This window comes from Camelus bactrianus, chromosome 27 (genome assembly GCF_048773025.1).
Source record: "Camelus bactrianus isolate YW-2024 breed Bactrian camel chromosome 27, ASM4877302v1, whole genome shotgun sequence".
NCBI classification, from domain to species: Eukaryota; Metazoa; Chordata; class Mammalia; order Artiodactyla; family Camelidae; genus Camelus; species Camelus bactrianus.
The window spans coordinates 34,645,054-34,665,706 of NC_133565.1; the positions used below are offsets into that span (position 1 = coordinate 34,645,054).

General features: G+C 41.1%; 2 protein-coding genes across 9 annotated transcripts in view; one reads left to right on the forward strand and one right to left on the reverse strand.

Moving 5' to 3' along the window:
- Window positions 1–301: 301 nt before the first annotated feature.
- SENP8 (SUMO peptidase family member, NEDD8 specific) lies at window positions 302–19,203 on the reverse strand. 2 transcript variants are annotated; one of them, XM_010955317.3, is made up of 2 exons: window positions 19,054–19,203; window positions 302–4,003 (listed from the first exon to the last, which is right to left on the reverse strand). In XM_010955317.3, exon 2 carries the CDS (start codon window positions 3,965–3,967, stop codon window positions 3,329–3,331), a length of 639 nt encoding a protein of 212 aa, XP_010953619.1. In that variant the 5' UTR covers window positions 3,968–4,003; window positions 19,054–19,203; the 3' UTR covers window positions 302–3,328. The 2 variants fall into 2 exon arrangements, with proteins under 2 accessions (XP_010953619.1, XP_045372878.1); XM_045516922.2 differs by lacking the exon at window positions 19,054–19,203 and adding an exon at window positions 6,967–7,175.
- A 190-nt stretch (window positions 19,204–19,393) lies between these two features.
- Window positions 19,394–20,653, forward strand: part of MYO9A (myosin IXA) — a 175,552-nt gene continuing 174,292 nt past the window's right edge. For 5 of the 7 annotated variants that reach the window (XM_074354173.1, XM_074354174.1, XM_074354179.1 and 2 more), the window contains exon 1: window positions 19,395–19,826. The gene's annotated coding sequence lies outside the window, so the exon portion shown is untranslated. Of the gene's footprint in view, window positions 19,827–20,653 lie in introns of all 7 variants that reach the window. The other 2 variants (XM_074354176.1, XM_074354177.1) reach the window with 1 other exon arrangement.

A 20,653-nucleotide genomic window follows, 5' to 3' on the forward strand; every position in this document is an offset into this window, starting at 1 on the left:
TAAATGCTGGAGAACACAGAAAACAAACTTATGGTTACCAAAGGGGAAAGGGGGAGGGATGAATTAGGAGTTTGGGATTAACAGATACACACTACTCCTGTATATAAAACAGACAAACAACAAGGATGTCCTGTGTAGCACTATATTCAATCATCTAATAACCTATAATGGAAAAGAATCTGAAAAAGTGTGTGCGTGTGTGTTTGTGTGTGTATATATATATGTAAAAAACTGAATCATTCTGCTTTACAGTTGAAACATTGTAAATCAACTATACTTCAATTAAAAAAATACTTGGAAACACATGGCAATATAATTTAATATATATAAAGTATTTTGCACATTATAGAGTGATACAAAGATTAGTTTTTATCAGTTACCATCTTTGAATAAGTTCTCTCTTTTGTCCATGACAGTATTTATCAGACCATTTTTTACACAGTTGGTTGGCTGCAATATAAAACTAAGTTTTCCGTCTTGCTGCTAGTCTTAAAATGGACTGGGTCATAGGAAAGAAGGGAGAGAGGTTCATTTCTGAGTCTATTACATGAGTCACAGGAGATACTGAACCCTCACAGCACCCATTTAAACAGACGACGACTTCATTTTGCAGACAGGGCTACTGAATCTCAAACTCGCCTGAGGCTGTAAGTTTACGAAAGGGCTTGGATTTGACTGGAACATTCATGCCCTTTCCCACACCATAGAATGCAAATTTCTGTAAATGTTTTCCCCTTTTCTGTTTTAAGTAATGGAAGAAAAAATGTTCTGTATCAGTGAATACTGAGAAATTCTACTTTGCCATTTTAATGGAATACCTAGTTTTAAAACATAGAGTTGGGGGGAGGGTATAGCTCAAGTGGTAGAGCACATGCTTCGCAAGCACGAGGTCCTAGGTTCAATGCCCGGTACCTCCTCTAAAATTAAAACAAACAAACAAAAAACACTTAATTACCACCCCCGCCAAAAAAAAACCCCCAAAACAAAACAAACAAACAAGAAACATGGAGTCAATACAGATATAGTAAAAACTATAGAGAAAAGTAATAAGGCTCATATCAGAAGTATAATCCACTTGTGGTTTTTTCATTATTCTGATCCAAGGAGGACTAGTGCTTAGGAACTTCAACAGCTATCTAGCCAAAGGGCAGAAATAGTTATGATTTGGACAACTTTAAACAAAAAACTCAGTGGTATTTTTCACCACCACCTGCAGCTGGGTTTACATATGCAGACCTAAATTCCATATGAGACACAGGTTGGACAACTGTGAATATACTTATGGATCAGTACGAAAGCAGTGTGGCTCAGTGTGATAACTGCTCGACCAGTTTTGAATAACCTTACCTCCTGAGTACCTTGAAGCTGGATTTTGCACACTGGGTCCGTCTGACTAAGAGAAGGGAGCACGATCCAGCAAAAGATCTTCTCTGTATTTTGTCTGACACAACATCAACACTGTGTGGTCAAGCAGGTGTGTACCTTACAGGCTGTTACAGTATCTGCTGAAATAGTACAAGTAGACTTTCCAATTCTCCTGTCATTTATAACGCTAAGACTTACAAAGGCATACTCAAAGTAGCACAGGAGACCAACCTGCGGCACAGCTCAGTCATGCTGTGGAAAAGGAGGCCTTAGATTTAATTTTTTTTAAGATTTTACAAATTTAGTTCAAAAAATAATTTACCTCTGGGATGAATCTTAGGGAGTTAGGAAAGCCTGCTCCCATATGCATTGTTTTAAGAGGGAGACAATCTGACATTTATACAGACACACTTTGCACTCTCTTCATCAGAAAGACCACCGCTTTTTCCAGAGGATTTGCCTCTTTTTAAGAGTCTACACGAGACGCCTAGTCCACGGTTATGGAAACAATATTGCCTTCTTATCCTTATCTATACTCCCGGCTTCACAAGTGTGTCACCCTCCCCTTGCTGTCCCTCCCTCCCTCCCTATTTACCTCTATGGCTGATCGCCAGCTCCGAATCTTTTATTCCTTTTTTATCCCAAACATAACTGACTTGAAGGGGAAACTTTTTTGCTGGCTTTTTCTTTGACTTTTGGTTTCAACTTGCGTTCACTCAGGCCGGCTCTGCAACCCGCAGCTATTTACACTGACTGTGCTTTCCCTTCCTGACTGAAAGCAACTGAGGTACTGCCTCTGTGGTCACTGAGCGGTAAGGTTACTTCGGACCAGGCGGGCTGGGGGCAGGGCTAAGCTGGGGAGGCAGCTGAAATAAATTTCATGGCCGAAGCTAATGTCTGGCTTTTAAATCTCATATGCATTGCAATCTAATTCTAACTAGGAATAGAATCAATGTCTGTATCTAAATACCATAGTTGTTACTTATTTGAAGCAACTCTGAAAAAAAACCCACCAGTGATTTAGGAGGGCTCGCGTTTCTTTTTACTCTTGGTTCCACATTTAAAAATTACACTGTCTGCATTTTGAATTAAGTGAAAGGGCTGACAAAGGTCACTTCTCCCTTACATCTCAAAGACAAACCAGCATTAAGTCTGTAAATTTTAGATACAATAGTCCTCAAATCACCATGACTAACTGGAAAACAATTCTGCCAGATTAAGGATGGAGAGAGGAAAAATGACTATCAGAAAGCAGAAATGTTTATCTGAAGTAACAGGTAATCTTAGCAAGTTATCAGCTTAAATTTTAAAACTGCAGAGCTTTGGGTGTAAGAAAAGAGTGTGTGTATGGCTAGCAGACAAGGTGAAGGAAAGCTTGTTATCAATGCAGAGCAGCAAGTCGACCCACTCACAGCCATTTATTCGAACAAAGTTTCCTCTGTCTTAAAGCACTCCAGGATCAGATGGGGGAAGACGGGCTAACACCATCTCTAGGATATTCAGATCCTGAATGAGGTTGGGTCTTGATTTGCTTCTAGCCAGATGGATCTCTTGAAATACGTGGGCTAAGCAGGAAGTTTCTGGTTCTTCTCTAGTCTTCTTGCATTCCTCTAGACTTCACATATTCCTAATGTGTTTTACAGATCACTGCTTTTCCTTTGGAATAAGCCGAGGTGGATAAGGGAGACCAAAAGGGAATGAATAAACGTTAAGACAGCTTGGTTTTAAGGTTTTGGTACAAAATGTGAAGACATTTTCAGAGAACATACTGCTCTCAGGGTAGGGTGAAAGTGAAACTTTCCGTCAGGATAATGCAGGGGGCAACATTCTTTCAGAAAAAAGCAAGAACCTTAAGCTTCCCTGTACCAGGCATCTTCCCTCAGGCACTGAGCCTGCAGCCGCCCCACGGATGGTGGCTGCCAGGGAGAGGAGACTTCCAAAGTCACAGGTGTGATTTCAGCAGCTAATCTGCAGCAAGTCTGGCAATGAGGTCCTTCCACTCTGCCCTCTTCTTGGTGATGTAGGAAGGCGTGAGCAGCTGCAGCAGGGATGCTGGCTGCTGCCTGAAGAAGTTCTGACACAAGGCCTCAGTGTTACAGATCACGTACATCCCACAGTCATAGCTGTTTTGTTGAGCAGGGGCTTTCTCTTCCACAAAGGCCAGTTTGTCTCCTTTTCTGCCTAAGAAAGCCTCCAGTTTCTCTGCTACCTGCTTTGCATGGACTGAGTTGCTCCTGCTGTGGGAATCATAATGAAAAAAGCTATTTTTATTTTGGAGATAAACCAACAAACTCCAATGGGTTCCCCCAGCTGCCTGGTTGGAATTATCATTGATGGCTAAAAACACAACTCTCTTGTGGGGGAGGTCCAGGGGTTCAAGGAACATGGCCATCTCGGCTGGGTTGCCAGTGCACTTGATGAACTGGGTGACTTCCGGGCTGATGAAGCAGACGTGGTCAGAGCAGTCACGAAACTGACTGTTGGCAAAGTACTCAAAGGCAAACCCAATAATATGGTCATTGAGCCAGCTTGGAGGATCCAACAGTGAGACATCTGACTGTCGCAGCAGACTGTCCATGTAACTCAACACCACAGGGTCCATCTTGTACTGACCAGGGCTGCTCAGAAATTTCAGAAGCTGAAGGAGAGGCAGAAGACAATATTTACTGTTGAGTATGACATGTGGCTGTAAAATGGGGATCATAAATAGCAACTCCTCTCACAAAGTTTTGGCGGGTTTAATACAATTGTAAAGTGTTTAGAAATGATGCCTGGCTAGGGGTAAAAATAAAAAAAACCCTCCAGTTCATGTGCTTTATGTTACAATTAGAATGAAAACTTTGGAAATTTTCCATCTGAAACAGTAAATGTAGATTTTAAATTTCCTCTTTAAATGCAGAAATTGGTTAACAGTGTAACTAATGTTTTACCAAACTCGATAGCATTAATGGTATATCTGGCCCTTAAGCGAATATGCGTGGTAACAATGGCAAATTATTTTTATATTAAACATGAATTTTCAGAGTCTAAAGAAAAATATTAATTACTAAGGGAAATAGTCTCCATTTCAACATTAATTTTCAAGAGATAAGATAAAATATTACTTCCTCATTCCATAATGGAAAGTGACAATGATTAGAGTTGTAGTTAAAAGACACTGTAATTTCAGGCACAGAAAATTATGAGAGTATTACAAATGAAATTTGTTCATGATTCTATGAGCATAAGTCATATGTTTTTGCCCATTTCCCATCTTTAACCCCAAGGAGTAAGATAAAGACTACATGATGTTTATCATGTAAATTAGAGATTGTTTTGGCATTGAAGGTAATGTGGCACAGGAATCAGAAGACCTGGGTCAAGCCCTGGTTCTACCTCTGATTTGCTGGTATCATCCAGAGCAAGTCATTAAATGATTTTATCTTTGTTTTGTCATCTTTAAAAAAGGGCATATGTCTGCTTTATATGCCTCAGAGAGTTGTAGAAAAGGCCAAATAATTTTACTTGAAGGTATTATTAAGAGTATAAAATGTTGTACAAATAATATTTATGTTACTGACTGGATGATCAGACAATCTGGATAGAGCTCCAAACCAATCAATACAAATGAGGTTTGTAAACAAATACTCATTCATATTATCTTATCCAAACAAATGCATGACTCACTCTGAGCAGGAGCAAGACAAGTCATATGAGAAGGCTGACAGGCTCATGATCACCTGAGGGAAGCTACTAACAGAGGCAAGAAGTCTGATAAGTGTGGTAAGCTTTGAGCCTAACAGACAAGAGTTCACTGCTGTGCATTGACTTGGCAGCATCACAATATTCTAAAAAGCATAAAGCAATAAACTGTCACATGCAGAGTGAGAGGACAAAGCAAAGCATACTGTAAAAAAATAACGCTACTGTGAAAAGTTGGGCTAGAATAATAACATCAATTAAATCAGTTCTGGCCATTGGAACAGCTGTTTTACCACTTGGTTACACTACTGAAATATTAAAACTTTGTGGTACAACCATTTTCATGCAATCGAAACCCTGCAAAAACCAATACAGAAAAAGAGCTAAAGTAATGAGTAGGTGTTTTGTTCACAAAGTATATCATGATATCAACTACTTCAGAAAAAATTTAAGGCTGTGTAGGAATCTATCTACCTATCTATAAAAATAAGATGGCACAAAGTAAGATTTTCTTAAAAAGAAAGAATAACTTGAGCAGATACATAAACTGGAGCCAGGAACGAACTTAACAAGGCATGGAGCACATTTGTTATGGGTGGGCCACAGATCTGGCTTTTAGCTTTTTGGCAGCTAACCAGAGTGTTAAGTTAAACATTCACAATGTCTATAAAACAAAACAATCGCTCAGGAGAGTTAAAAGCGTTCTCTGTATGAAGGTCAGACGGATTTTTCTAAAGAAATTTTCAGAAAAGACACGGTGTATCATAATGAATGTCCCATAATATCCTGATGAAACATGAAACAGTTTCAGAGGACTGTTTTTTTTTAACTTATTTTTTAATTTTTAATTTTTCAAAAAATAGAGGTACTGGGTTTTGAACCCAGGACCTTGTGCATGCTAAGCACTGAGCTATACCCACCCCCAGAGGACTGTTTCTTATAATTATCCTTAATACTAGCCTGATGGCATAAATCTGGAGAAAATTCTAATTCAAAAAGATACATGTGCCCCAATGTTCACAGCAGCACTTTTTACAACAGCCAAGACATGGAAGCGGCCTAAATGTTCATCAGTAGATGAATGGATAAAGAAAATGTGGTATATACACAATGGAATACTACTCGGCCATAAAATGGAATGAAATAATGTCACTGGCAGTGATATGATGAACCTAGAGATTATTATACCAAGTGAAGTAAGTCAGAGAAAGACAAACATCATATGATATCACTTATATGTGGAATCTTAAAAAAAAAAAAAGACACAAATGAACTGATCTACAAAACAGAAAGAGACTCACAGACATTGAAAACAAACTATGGTTACCAGGGGGCAAAGGGGAGAGGGAGGGCTAAATTGGGAGTTTGGGACTGGCAGACACAAACTACTATGAACAGAATAAACAACAAGGTCCTACTGTATAGCACAGAGAACTACATTCAATGGTTTGTAGTAACTTGTAATGAAAAAGAATATGCGGGTCTGTGTGTGTATATATAGCTGAATCCCTAATGCTGTACACCACAAACTAATACAACACAGTAAATCAACCATACATCAATTGAGAATAAAAAGCACCCCTCAACCCCCACAACCCAGCCTGATGGCAAATGAGCAAACAGTAGTTTAGTAAGAGCAGCTGTGGGGAGCCTAGGTGCTCAGGGGCTGCTGATCTCACTGGACTTAAGATGACATGACTATGCAACGGGAATGACTGCACATGCATCGAGCAAGGCTCCCCGCCTCTCCCCGCCACGGCTTCCACGGATCCCATGACTGGTGACAGCCAGACTGTCCTGCCTGGCAGAACCTGGAGACCTGTCTCTATGCTGCCAGCTGAAATCAGATCCACACCTTTACCCAACCACACAGATAGAAGCCTACAAAGAGAAGAGCACCTGAACAGACAGGCATCTCACCTCAGAGGGAGTGTCCACAGGCAGGGTCAAGATTTTCTTCAGAAAACAGTTTTTGTGTTTTGTCTGATTTTGAAAATATCCAACATACAGATGCTGGGCCAGTCAAGAACTTCTATTCCAAACAGCATGATTGCAACAGTTAACATCAATAAATTCTAAAGCAAATGGAACCAAACTGGCCTTTCGCCAAACTATCCTTGGCCAAGAAAAAGGACTCTAAATTCCACATCTGAAGACTTGAATTTTAGACTCTGTTCTGTTACTCATTGGCTATGTGATCATTAATAAACTACTTCATTTCTTTAAGTCTCAGTTTCGTCTTCTGTAAAGCGAGATTAATACATGACCTTTACATAGCGTATTTGTCAACACAAAATGAAGAACACAGGTAACTAAGATTAAAAAAAATAACAAAATAGTATTTCCAGGTATCTACTGTATCATCAAGGAATTTATACCTTAACAACTGGTAACTGTAGTGTGCTACATTTAACAAACGTTTATTGAGTGTTTACCATGAGCTGGGGCTGGAAAATCAGAAGGGGAGCAAGATAGGCATAGTTTCTATCCTCACTGAGCTTAAGCCTATTATGTTATAATGAGCCTCTTTTATGTACATATACACCTCTTTTAGTCAATAAACACCAACTGAGTATCTGATATTAGGTGGTGTTGGAGATACAAAGATGTGTCAGGTGGCTTATATTCAATGGAAGAAGAAACCCATAAGCCCCAAATAAAATGAATGGGAATTCCAAAGAGGGAAAGCGCAGGAGAGCTCAGACAGGAAAGACTCCAAGAAGAAAGTGGCATAGAAGTGGGCTCTTGAAAGGCAGGTAGAGTTGGACGCATGAGAAGGGTATTAAGGAGGCAGAGGCAAGGAAAGTAATACACTTTAAATGTGTAGCCGGGGGTGGGGGGGAAGTATAGCTCAAGTGGTAGAGTGAATGCTTAGCATGCATAAGACGCATGCATGAGGTCCTGGGTTCAATCCCTAGTACCTCTTCTAAAAATAAACCTAATTACCTCTCCCCCTACCCCCCACCAAAATACAATAATTAAATAATAAAGTGATAAGTCAATAAATAGACAAATAAAATACTAAAAAAAATGTGTAGTCCAGGCTGGCTGGAATGAAGTGGGAACAGGGGTGTAGCGGAGGGTTAGAGAAAGATTATTAGATGTTACGTGTTGATGGACTGAATGAAGAGGTGAAAAGCTTGGAACTTATTCTGGAAGAAATGGGGAGCCATTAATGGCAATGCTTTGGAAGACTGATGATAATCGGCAGGAAGAGAAAATGGAGGTGGAGATCAATTAGATTCTTATTGAAAGTAAAAGTAGGAGGACATGACCTAAACCAGGGGAGATGGCAGTAGTGAGACAGGCTGGGACCTGGACCCTTTACTGCAGTTCTTGTTCCTAGACAAACGTCTCCTCTAACAACAGAATACATAGAAACTTTAAGGGACTAAAAATAACTGCATGTATGTGCCATTGGAACAAATTACCAGCAACAAGATACAAAAAAACAAAACCAAACTGCCACTTCTGAGGTGTTGGGAGCAAAAGCAGGGTACTGAGCATGATCCAGCCACAAAGCACCACCAAGGGGGTGGGCAGACGAACTGAGCTGCCCCTCCGGCTTGACCCACAGGCCCCCGCCTACCCTCACCTCATTTAAAGGACCAGATCACCCCCGCTCAGGGAGCGAGTAAGGGAAACAGTTACTTGTTTTAGTTCCCTCCTGCTACGGCAGGAGTCCCAGTAGAGCTTTGCCTGAATTTCTTATCTGGGCTCTTACCAATTTTCATTGATTAAAGAGTTCAAGACTGGGCTGGTAACAGAAATGGAGAGGCAAGGAGGAAAAGATATTGCAGACAGAGAATTAACAAGTGATCAGAAGAGGGCAGATAAGAGAGAAAAGAATTAAGACATGGTCTCGGGGTTTCAGCTGGAATGACTAGAAGGACAACGATCCCATCAGTAACGGGGTGAGGGAAAATGAGATGGCAAGGACCTAGCAAAAGAACCAGGAATCACGGAGAACCGTCCTAGGGACATTTCCCTTCTATATAGTGAACACTGTGCTTGGCATAGCTGCGGTACAGTGTTTGCCAGATGAACGACACATTTTAACAAGGGAGTCAGAGAATACAGATCAGGAAAAAAGGAGAAATAAAGCATTTAAAGATTTCTGCATTGTCTATAACACCCCCATTTTTGCTCTGATTTTGTGTTTTGTCTATTTTCCTCTGTTGATTGATAGTAGTTCCTTTAGAATGAAAAGATTACTTGGTCTTGGTGGACAGTAAGGAATGCTGGAGAGTGAATTGAGGAGGCAATGATTTCCTCATAGTTCTACTTGTAAAATCCTATAAAATATAGTATATGTCTATGTTCTGGGGCCAGGAGGCCTTGAGTTCAGACTCTGACTTTGCCACTTGCCATGTGTGTGAGACCCTGGGCAAGTTAATCCTCCTCCTTCTGGGCTTGTCTTCATCTGTAAAACAAGGTAAGAGCAAAACCTGTCTCAGAGAGTTGGTTTTTGAATTAAAACGTGAGTAAACAGACTCAGCACACTGGCAGACAGCAAGCTCTCAAAAACGTTTATTTCCATCCTTGTTCCCTGTATTTGGGTTGGTAATAATGGACTTCAAAGATTTCTTGAAAATAAAGCATCCATTTATCTCTTTATATAAAGCTACAAAGTCACCAAGGATAGATCTAGTCAGGCCATGACTCTGCCCTCTTGTGCTTTACCTTCGGCATAAGCAGAGTGAATGCTAACTCCACATAAAATTGTTCTTTCAACCTGAGCGAAGCAATGCTGTTAATGTGTTGTCAGGATACACAAACCTTGTGATTTTAGGGTTTAATTTATTGTATCTTCCAACTTCTGTAGCTAAACAAAGTGAATACTGAATTCATAGTACATAACACTTCCTAAATATTTAATTTTAACAAAAGGAAGAGACTAGTTTTTCATATTAATCCTAAAATCCTTAAAATGCATACTACTTGAATATTTCTCTTTATTACAAAAATAGGGCAATTAAATAAAAAAATAGTAACTTGAAGGGAAAATTTATAAATCAGTAGGAACAATTCTGATTACTTGTTGATGTAAATAAGCAAGGGAAGAAGCTGCAGGTTCAGCTAAGCTGGAAGTCAGCAGACCTAGGATTCTGTTCAGATTTACAATTAACCAGTTGTATCTGAAGAAATCATTTTAAACCTCTGGGTCTCAGCTTCATCATCTGTAAAGTGAGGTTTGCACCAGAAAAATAGTAGTTCTAGCCAGGGATGCACATCAGAATCATCTATGGAAATTTTAAAGAACGTACATGATGAGGGTAGGGTCTGGGTACCTGTATTTTTAAGATGTTTTTCCAAGCATTTCTATGATTTCTAAAAGTCTCCTCTAGTTCTAGGGTTCCACAATTCTAAGCTCTCATCTTTCCCAATTTAAAAATCTTGCCATTCTCTTTAAAAATCCTAAAAGTTTTCTAGTTTTCTAGTCAAAGGGTCAATAAACCACAGCCCACAAATCAGATGTGGCCCACTGCCTGTTTTTGTAAATAAAGTTTTATTGGAACAAAGTCATACTCATTTGTTTACATATTGTCTATGGCTGCTTTTGAGCTATAAGAGCTGAGTAGCTTGCAAAGCCTAAAATATTTACTGTTTGGCCTCCTAGAGAAAAATTCTGCCAATTCCTGTTATAGACCACTATCATGTACCCCTCTGTAAATGTCTAGGTTGAATTAATTTTAAGAGCTTTTAAAGGTCTAATAAAGCATTGGGGGTATTTGTTAAAATATCTTAAAGGCAGTTTCCAAGTAGATTAACCTTTAACTAGAAGTGGTACTGCTGTTTCAATCTGAATTTTTGATGAGAAAATGCTTAAAAATATTAATTACAGTGGATATAAATAAGAAGTGTCTACTATATAGATGCATAAATACCCATTTTATAAGATCAAAAATATACATGAAGATTTTAATTAATAAGCATTTCATAAGATAGGCAGCAATTCTCACAACTGGGAAAACATGCCTGTGGTTATTGAATGAAGCAGTGATCAAGGTAAGTTTTACCATAAAACTCCAAAGAAAAAATGCTACCCCAGAATTGTGACCTTTATTCATTTTCCCCCTAATTATTCAGCAAGGGTTCCTTAAAAAAAAAAAAGGGAACAGCTTTCATTCAGTTATGTTTTTAAAAACGTTACATGCAAAGTGCAGCTGTCCTACTCATTTTAAGCGAGGATTGAAAGTTAGTTTCTAAATGCAGTTCCCCTTTCCCTTCCTCACTCCCACTGGCTTTTACTTTAAATTATATCAAACTGCAAACGCTAACAATGTGGTCTGTGCTCCTCTAACTGAATACATGGCTATGTACTAGCAGGTATCCACAAACACACACACCAAAGATCAGACACAAGCTAATCCCAGTGCATCTTCCTAGAGCTTCAATTTCACTAGTTTTGGGGGAAAAAAAGCTAAGCACATTAACCTTAAATACTTTAAATATTTTAAATACTTAAAATATCTTAATCAGTAACTTACAATATCTTATTAACATAAACACGGATATTATGTAGCACAAAATGCAAAATCAGCATAGATTTTTAAAATAAGAGATTCCCAGAGAACTGCACCTGCGGAGGGCAGCTCTCTCGGCTCACTCACTCTGCGCTGCCAGCTTGGGTACTTCCGTGAAACAGTTTAGCTACTCCCCATACTCGATATGTCTATAACATAAACCTCAATTCTTAGGAACCAGATTCCCTAATAATTAATAAAGGCATGAGCACAAGCGGTTATGCTTTAGTAGCTGGTATGTGTATAGGAGCAATATGTGTATTGAAGCAAATGTATTCATTTGGTCAGAATATATTTATTGGTGTTTTCTGTGTGCCAGTTTTGCCTATAGTAATTAGACCAGAAACTGAGCCTAACACTGTAAAGTGAAATACAGACATCACCCCTGAGCTTCTGACTTTCTTCATCTCTCACATCCAGTCAGTAAGTCCTGATGATTCTACAGACAAAATGTTCTGAATCTGTCCAATGCTTTCCATCTTGACTACTATCACCTTAGTCAAATCCATCATCATTTCTTGTCTTGACCTATCCTAACAGGTGTCTTTGCTTCCACTATCGACCCCTCCAGTAAATTCTCCACACAGCTGTCAGAGTTGTTTAAAAATTTAAGTCATGCATGATCACACGGCCCCAGCTACTTCCCCGATCTCATTTCCTACTACTTGTCCCCTTGCCCACTAAGTTTCAGCCACACCAACCTTCTTTTTCTTCCTCAAACACACCATGCTTTTTCCTCCTAAGGGCTGGGGTACTAGCTGTGTCTTGACCTTCTTGTAGTTGGCTTTATCTGTTAGGTAGATTTCAATTTAAATGCCACTTATTCAGAGATCTCCCATGATTAACCAAATAAGAGACTACCAGTCACTCTATTATCCTCTAATTTCAATTCCTTGCATAGCACTCACGGCTCTCTGATAGTTTTCTTGTTTGTTTCTTAATTCTTGCCCCCTGCTACCAGGCCAAATATGTACACTCCATGAGCCTAAAAGAATAAGGGACTTTGCCTGCCTAAATGTATTATTTTGGTCTCCTGGACTTAGAACTTGTTAGGCAGATACTCAATAATAATTGTAGAATAAATGAATAATAGATTATGGATTCCAACATGATATAAGTCAAGCTCTGCAGAGAAATTTTTACATCTACAGAGTCTTAGAAGTGTAAAGGCCTTTACTATCCCTTCCTACTCCATGTAGAAATTTTCCATGTCTGCTCTCAGGGAAGTGTGCAGGAGCTTGACTTACAACTAGCTGTGTGATATTGGAGCAGAAATAGATAAATCAATGAAACAGCACAAGAAGAAATCCGTGCATTTTTAGAAATTTAAAATATAATGATGAAGACCAATGAAAGAAATTATGGGTTATTCCAGTCTCTCAATGAACACAATTTTCTACAGCAGTGCTATCCACTAGGATTTTCATGACGATGGGAATGTTCTTCATCTTCAATGTCCAATCCAGTAGCCACTGAGCACCTGAAAGTGGCCAGTGTGACTGAAGAACTGAATATTAAATTTTAATCAATTTAAACTTAAATTTAAATAGCCACACATGTGTGGGTAGTGGCTACTATTTTGGACAGCACAGTTCCATGAGCTTTCATAGGGATTTCTGGAAAGAAAGTTTGGGATTCACAGATACACACTAAAACTATATATAAAATAGATAAACAATAAGGAGCTACTGTATAGCACAAGGAACTATATTCAGTTTCTTAGAATAGCATATAATGGAAAAGAACCTGAAAAAAAAGAAGTGTGTATATGTACAACTGAATCACTCTATTGTGTACCTGAAACTAACACTGTAAATCAACTACACTTCAGTAAATAAAATTTAAAAAGTTGTATACATAAATTTATTGACACAGAAAGATGTTCATGATATGCTATGAAAAGAAAGGTTAGATGCAAATCTGTATAAAAATATACACAAAATAATCAAGAATGACAGCTCTCCAGAGTTATGTACACTTTTCTTTAAGAACAGAATTTTAATACTTTTTAACCTTTTTCCTTCTAACTTTTGTTACTGACTGCTTTATTTTTACCCCTTTTTAGAATGAGCATGTATCCAGTAAATGCAGCTATTTTCATTCAGGGGAAAAAAAGCACCACCTCCCACTCTTACACTGCCCTAAACATGCCTGTTTCTTCAACCTACTAGTCTCACTTTTGTCGTCTGAAAAAACCGTAAGTCTAATCTCTCTTCTACACATTTTCAAACACAAAGAGTCAAAAATAATCTGATGGTTTATTCAAATTAGATTATGTTGAACTTCTAATTTCTGATTCCATTTGCACTTTCACAAAAAGAATCACATCCCAGACCAAATGTGCTTCTCATGGCAGCATAAACAGAAAAATTTTCAGGAAGGAAGCTGAAGCCTTATTTTTTGGTTTCAATTTCCCCTAATTAAACGTTTCCTTTTAATGCTAGCCTAAATCATCCAGAGAGTTGCATAAAGTGGCACGTAAAAATTATCATCAAGATTTATATATCCCTCCTGAAGACAGAGATTAGATTTTACTCATCCCTGTTCAATCTTCAGTCCTTGACAAACTGGAGAAGTTTTAATAAATGAATATTTTTCCTGGAAGTGAAATACATTTTGAAAAACTCTTAAAACACAAATTTGTTATAAACATAGGAAGATTTCTCAATTTTATAAATTATTTATGTATTTGAACATATACCTCTAACAGGAATATTTTACAAATAGAGGAATTTAGCTCTCAAAGGAGAAAAACCATTTGGGTGTGTTGATGCTTGGTAACTCCACTGCGATAAATTCCACTTGGCCCTATCTCAGGCCAGGGAGATAAGACTAGGGAACCTTTTAGGATTTCTTCTAGCACCAAGGCTCTCCTCTTACTGTTCTGTTACTTATTAGGCATGTCTATCAATGGTTAAAGGGTCACTGACCAGAAAAAGAACGCTATTCTCAGTCTACTGTTTCTACCTCAAAAGTGTCACAAATTTTTTCCCTTAGCATATAGTTCGTGTAAACGTCAGCCTTTTCTTAACTTGACTTTGTTTTGCTTAAATTTTCTGAGAAATGATTTAACACAATCACAAAACTTGAAATGACTGGGATTGTAAATACAGTGCATAGGGCGGTCACTGGATTTAATGAGAGGTCTGAGTAAGATAATATTTTATAAAGGTGTGGAAGGAATTTTATTTAGTGTATAGCTGATACACCTTAGTGATAAGGTGTGGTCAAGCTAAAGTTATAATCTTCCTGGTTTCATAAATAATTACTGTGTTTAGCACACAGTAACTATATGCCAATATATAGTTCGAAAGAGTGAAAAAGACGTCATCTGTTATTCTTGTCTTGCAGATTTCAAAGCCTGGTAAGTTATCTTTTTCACATATAGTTATGAGGTAAATTGTTATTACAAACTCCTAATTAATGGGTTTCAAAAATGTGCTTGGCACATTGTAGGAGCTCAATAAATATTTAATGAACAAATGAAAGAAATAATGAATTTGTGTTTTACTGTACTGTCCTGATAGGAAAACAGGGTTTGATGGGACAGTTATGACATATAGAATTCTGTCTTAGCAATTTTTCCTTAAATGTTAATTAACATGAATTCTTGTGAGTTATCTGACCAGGCCTGAATTACGTATTATTAAGTAGGACAAAAGATTTCCAGCAACTATTCACTTTAACTGCTAATGTAAAGTGCTAGGTTGCTGCAACAAGCAGGAGAGAGAAAGTTAGAACCAACTGAGGCCAGAAATCCCCTAGCTACTATTCTGAAGGAATTTAAACTATCACACTGCTCTGAGAGAGCTATTATTTATTTGCTGGCCATCAGGGAAGGCAGGAATAAGGTTTTTAAACCCAATTTTTACGGGTTTAAAGTTGGGACAATTGTTTTCAGTACCAGGACTGAGTTTCAGTGTTTTTATAACAGATGAATGTGTGAAGGGGTCGTCATTGAATTGGAAGCCAGGGATAGAAACTTCCAGAGATTTTCTATAATAAAAATGCTTAGAAACCCTCATAAGTTTCAAGTATTCTCTCTGCTTTAAGACAGACCCATTCCCCATTTACCTAAAAGAGACAGATGAACTGCAACCTCTACATAAACTTGATTTTCAATCTGCATTGAACTGTATCACTACCCAAATGGTCTCCAATAGTTAGATGAATAAAGTCAATACAGCTAGTCATGCTGAAGAAGGTACTCCCTCAGAGAATCTGGTTCAGAGAAGTTAAGTAACTTTATATTACTCATTTGGATTAGAAATACTTGGACCTCAAATTCAATTTTTGGAGTATGTTTTAAAAAGCACATAATTTGGGGACTGGCTGGGATTTGGGCAGTAGGTTTTATACAGTCTGGCAACTGATCAGTTTCCAAAGAGATGAATTACCTGGTCCTTGAGGACTTCCTTTTTTTTTTTTTTTTTTAAAAACTAACGAATTTTACTCATCCAAGTGGTTCAAGGAACTAGTGGGGAGAGGAGTCTTGACGTTAAAAAGTCAGAAATGTAGGACTTAGAGGTGTAGGAGGAATTTAACCAAGAAAGGCGTTAGCAACACCTGGGAACCTAGATAAATGGTACAGCCATCGCTCATCAGAAATATTAACATCATTTATAAAACAGAAGAATGGGCTAATCTCTTGACCACATAAAATGCTAACTGACCTCCACACTGTTGTACACATCCTTGTTGAAAGGTATATAATTGATTTCAGTCTGTTTCTTTAGATTGGTCAGTCACACTGGGAAATAAAGGAATTTAGTAGACTCTTTAGAGATCATGTTATGATAAAATTTAGGTTTTAAAAAGTTAATTATTTATTGGTCTAGTCTCTTCATTCCTATTTTCTCTTTTGATAATCTAACCTACACATCACAGGTAGATTAATTTTCCAAACAGAACTCTAATTACATTATTCTATTCCAAAACTTTAACATTTCTCTATTGTCTACCACATTAAGTACAAACTACAGCCTGGCATTCAATAATTTCCACAAAAATAGCCCCAATCTATCTTTCCCAATTTTCTTGTACTCTTCCACATATACAAGTTCAGTTCTCCTACTGGTCCGAATTATTATGCAACAGTGGATCAGTACCAGATACTGCCAGTAAGGTATACAAAAAGAGAATAGCCAGTTTCTCACTCCCAGACCAACAGAGATTGAGAATTGAACAGTGCTCAAGTACCTCTCGGAAACACGTTTAATCTGTCATGCTCTTGCTTCAAACCATTACAGTGAGCTGTTTATAAATCTAGGATCCATGGGCCAAGATGTGGCTAGAATTAGGGTTCCATGGACTTGGATTGGGAAAAAAACCGGCATCTTTATTTTCAATACATTTTAGTTGAAATTTAGCATTCTCTTTAATAAGTGGAGGCAATAATCCACAGAAGTATTAGCAGTCTCTGTTTTTGTAACCAGTAGACATACAGTATTTTCATACCACATTAAAGTTGTTACAGGTATCTCAAAATATAACTTATACTCACCACTATCTTGAAATTACATAATTAGACCCGCTGCCAGATGTTACATAATGCATAAGGAAGCACATATATAACTACATCATGCACTTGCTTTAACATTTTAAAAACTTCTGGTAAATATGATTTCATTTATGTTTCTACGTGTTTTATTTTTATACATTTAAAAACATCATTCTGAGTTAGGGTCCACAGGCCAGGCTGCCAAAGTGGTCCATGGCATAAAAGAGGTTGTTACAGATACGTATTAATTGCTTATAGTATATAATCTAAACACTAGCATGGAATTCAAGGCTCCTCATTATCTGTTCCCACCCACTTTATCGTCTTTGTCTCTGTTCCACCCCTACTTTCCATACTAAACTCTAGTCTTAACCAGACAATAGTGACTCTCTTATCTAGCGGCAGATAGACAGGTTTTTGGATTAACCCTAGTTAATAGACAGTAGTCATGAACTTATACAGACCTTCGACGCCTGCCAAGTGAATTGTTAGTTTTGTTTTGTTTTCCCCAATACTAGTGCGGTCCTAACAGTGCTGAATCATAAATACCTTTGTATCTCATTCCTAACTTAAATGATTAATAAAATGAATAATAAAAGATACTAAATTGGCAAGGCACTGACTGTATGTACTAATCTCTAGGGGAAAGCAGTCAGTCTTTGAATCTCAAAAATTGGCTTAACTTTGATTTTCTGATAGAAATGAGGATACCCTAAACATCTAAGGCTGGATCCCCAGCTGATAAATCCTGGACGGAAGGGAAAGGGAGAGGAAAGACAGGAGTAGCTGAGGGGGACCTGATTAAGACTGAAGGATGGAACTATGTTGAAGGGAAAGGCAAGAGTGATTCCTCCCATTTCCCAGAGCAGTTATTCAAAACCTTCGTCACTCTAATCAAGCTACCCATTTCATCTCCAACTCTGCCTCATCAAGTGACTCCCATCTTAATGTTACAGAGCCAACTCCATCAACCTGCCCTCCCCTACTTCCCATCCTTTCCTTTGCTCTAGCTTAGCGGTACTAAACCCGCAGCCTTAAAGTCATCTCAGGAGGGTTTTTTTTTTTTTTTTTAAAATACTGATGCCTGGGTTTGCTTAATTGGTTTCAGGTGGAGCAACTGCATTGGTTCTATTTTTAAAACGTTTCCCAGGCAATTTTAATGTGCATACAGGGTTGAGTTCCGCCAGTGTTCTTGGCTCTATATAAATGAGTCACTCTCACTCATTAATTGTCCACTTCTCGGTTCCATGGTACACTTTCATGCTTAAGAGTCTCCCATCTTACATTGTGGCCCACGTGATTATTCATCTCATTACTTCACAACGATGCTTCTTTAAAGGGTAGCCTACAGCAGTATGGTTTTCACCAGCGATACTCTATTCCAACAACTTTTCACTCTTCCAGCCAGGACTGTCATTTGCTTTTGTACCTGAAATCCTCTCTGCTTCTATCTCCTCTTACACTTCTTTGACCAGCTAGTGCTCACCAGCCTTTTAATACAAATTAAGAATGATCCAAAGGTCACCCTGGAAAGGGTTTCCTCAGGTCCTTCAACACGATCGGGGGCGGCGGGGGGGTTCGTCTATGCTCAGAGAGTATCCGGGGCTCTTTTTTCTCTATTACAATTTTACTTGACTACCACTGCCGATTCTCTCCTGGTCTCCGACATAACACAGCAGTTAAGAAAGCCGAAACTATTTCACTTGCTTCTGACTTTCCGGAGTCTAAGGCATGGAAACCGCTCAGTGAAAAGTCAGAGGAATGAATGGAAAGCAGAACTAGGAAGCGGAGGTCGGGGGCGGGGAAGTGCGGGGGAGGGGGCGTGTGTGGAAAAGGGGCGGGGGGAAGACTGGCGACGCCGAGGACCCCGCGACAGAACTGGAGAAGGGGCACAGATACGCTAGGTCCGCGTGGGCGGCAAAGCGGCTCCCTGCCTGGACATACCGACCCACAAACCGAAGTGCGGAGGCGGCTTCTTACCTGCCTCTGGCCTCACCACCCCAACCAGCTTTCAGGCACCTCTGTATTGGCCGGAAAGCGAGAGCTACAGTCGCAAACCCAGACTTTTCTACCCCAGCATTGCGACATTCCTCTCCGGTAGAGAGACAATCTAAGGCAGATTTCCCAACTCTGCCGTAAGGTGAGGAAGAAAAGTTTGGGCGGGGCCGCCCGGGGCGGAAGATAGGGGGCGTGTCAGCGCAAGCGCAGGCTGTACTCGCTGGCGGCATCACGTGCGAGGGCGGGGCCGGGCGGGCGGGCCGGCTCCGGCCGGCCGTAGGGGGCGTGGGAGGTGAGTGCGCGCGCGCCGGCTCGTCTGCAGCCCGGGAGTCGCGCGGGGCGGGGCCGCGTGCGCGGGGCCGGGGGCGCGCGGGCCGGAGCGGACTGGGACGCGGCGGCGGTTGGCGGCGGCCGGTGAGAGTCCGGCCAGCACTGTGAGGGGCGGCGGCGGAGCGCCCGCGGCGCTGGCAGAGGCGGCGACAGCGGTCGAGGCGGCGGTCCAGCGCGTGCTCTCTGGGCGGGCGCGGCGGGCGATGTGCCTGCCCAGGCCGGGCGGAGTCTCTCTGACAGGGCGGGGGATGCGCGGCGGCCGTCTGCCCGGACCCTGAGGCGGCTGGGCCCACCCGCTGGGGACCGTGCGACCCTCTGTGCCTTCGGCCTCTGCCGTCCCCTCCGGCCTCACCGGGGGCCGCGGCTGGGAGGCGGTTTCCGCCGAAGAGGAGGGGGCTGCGGTGGCCACCGCGGCGGAGCCCGAGGTAAGACCCGCCCCAGCCGCCCAGCGGCCCTGCCGCCCGGCCCGGCCCACGTCTCGGTCTCTCCCTTTGGCCCCCGCGGAGCCGCCCCGCCCCGCCCAGCGCAGACGCGCCCGCGAGTGGGTCTGCCCCAGAGCCTCCCTGACCCCGATCGCTGCCCCGGGCCCCCTGGGCCCCGCCTACTGTGCCTTCCGCCGGTCGGACCCCGTGCTGGCCTCCAGCCTCCCCGCAGTCTGTCCCGGGCCCACGCCCGGCACACCCCACTGGAGCCCGCTGCGGACTCTCTCAGGACTTAATAAGGCCTCGAGACGCTCATCCTTCGTGAGCGCAGACGTAGTCACAGCCCCTCACTCCCAGTGACGGCTGCCCCCAGCCCTGCGACCCCCAGCTCCCGGGCAGATCCACCGCTGCCCACCCCTTCCCTGTGGGCCTGTTCATCCCCCGGCTCGCTCACCGTCCAGCCGGTGGCTCTTCCTCCACCCAACTCGGCTTTCAGATGGTCTGTTTCGAGATGCTCTTACCTCCCAGGAGATCTGGTGTCGCCCTTGGCGGCGGCCTCTCCCCCAGACCTCCTCTCCTTTTATCTTCTCCCCGGTCGTGAGCCTTTCTTTGGTTGAAAGGTCTTTGCCGTGAGATCCTGAAGGGATGTTCGCTTAGCTTAGTGTATTCCCCACAGTGGGGCTTAAGGGGAGCAACTGACACCCGTGTTTGGAGGGTTTAGTTTGGTGGAGAGAGAGCGCTTGGAAGCCCAGGGCAGGGGGTGTGTGCTTTTGTAAGGTCGCACAGCCTGCTTCTCTTCTTGTGTCTGCCGTAGGACGCGTGGGGTGGTC

Excerpts from the sequence above, each read along its gene's own strand:
- SENP8 (XM_010955317.3), bottom strand. The coding sequence starts at position 3,967 with ATGGACCCTGTGGTGTTGAGTTACATGGACAGTCTGCTGCGACAGTCA.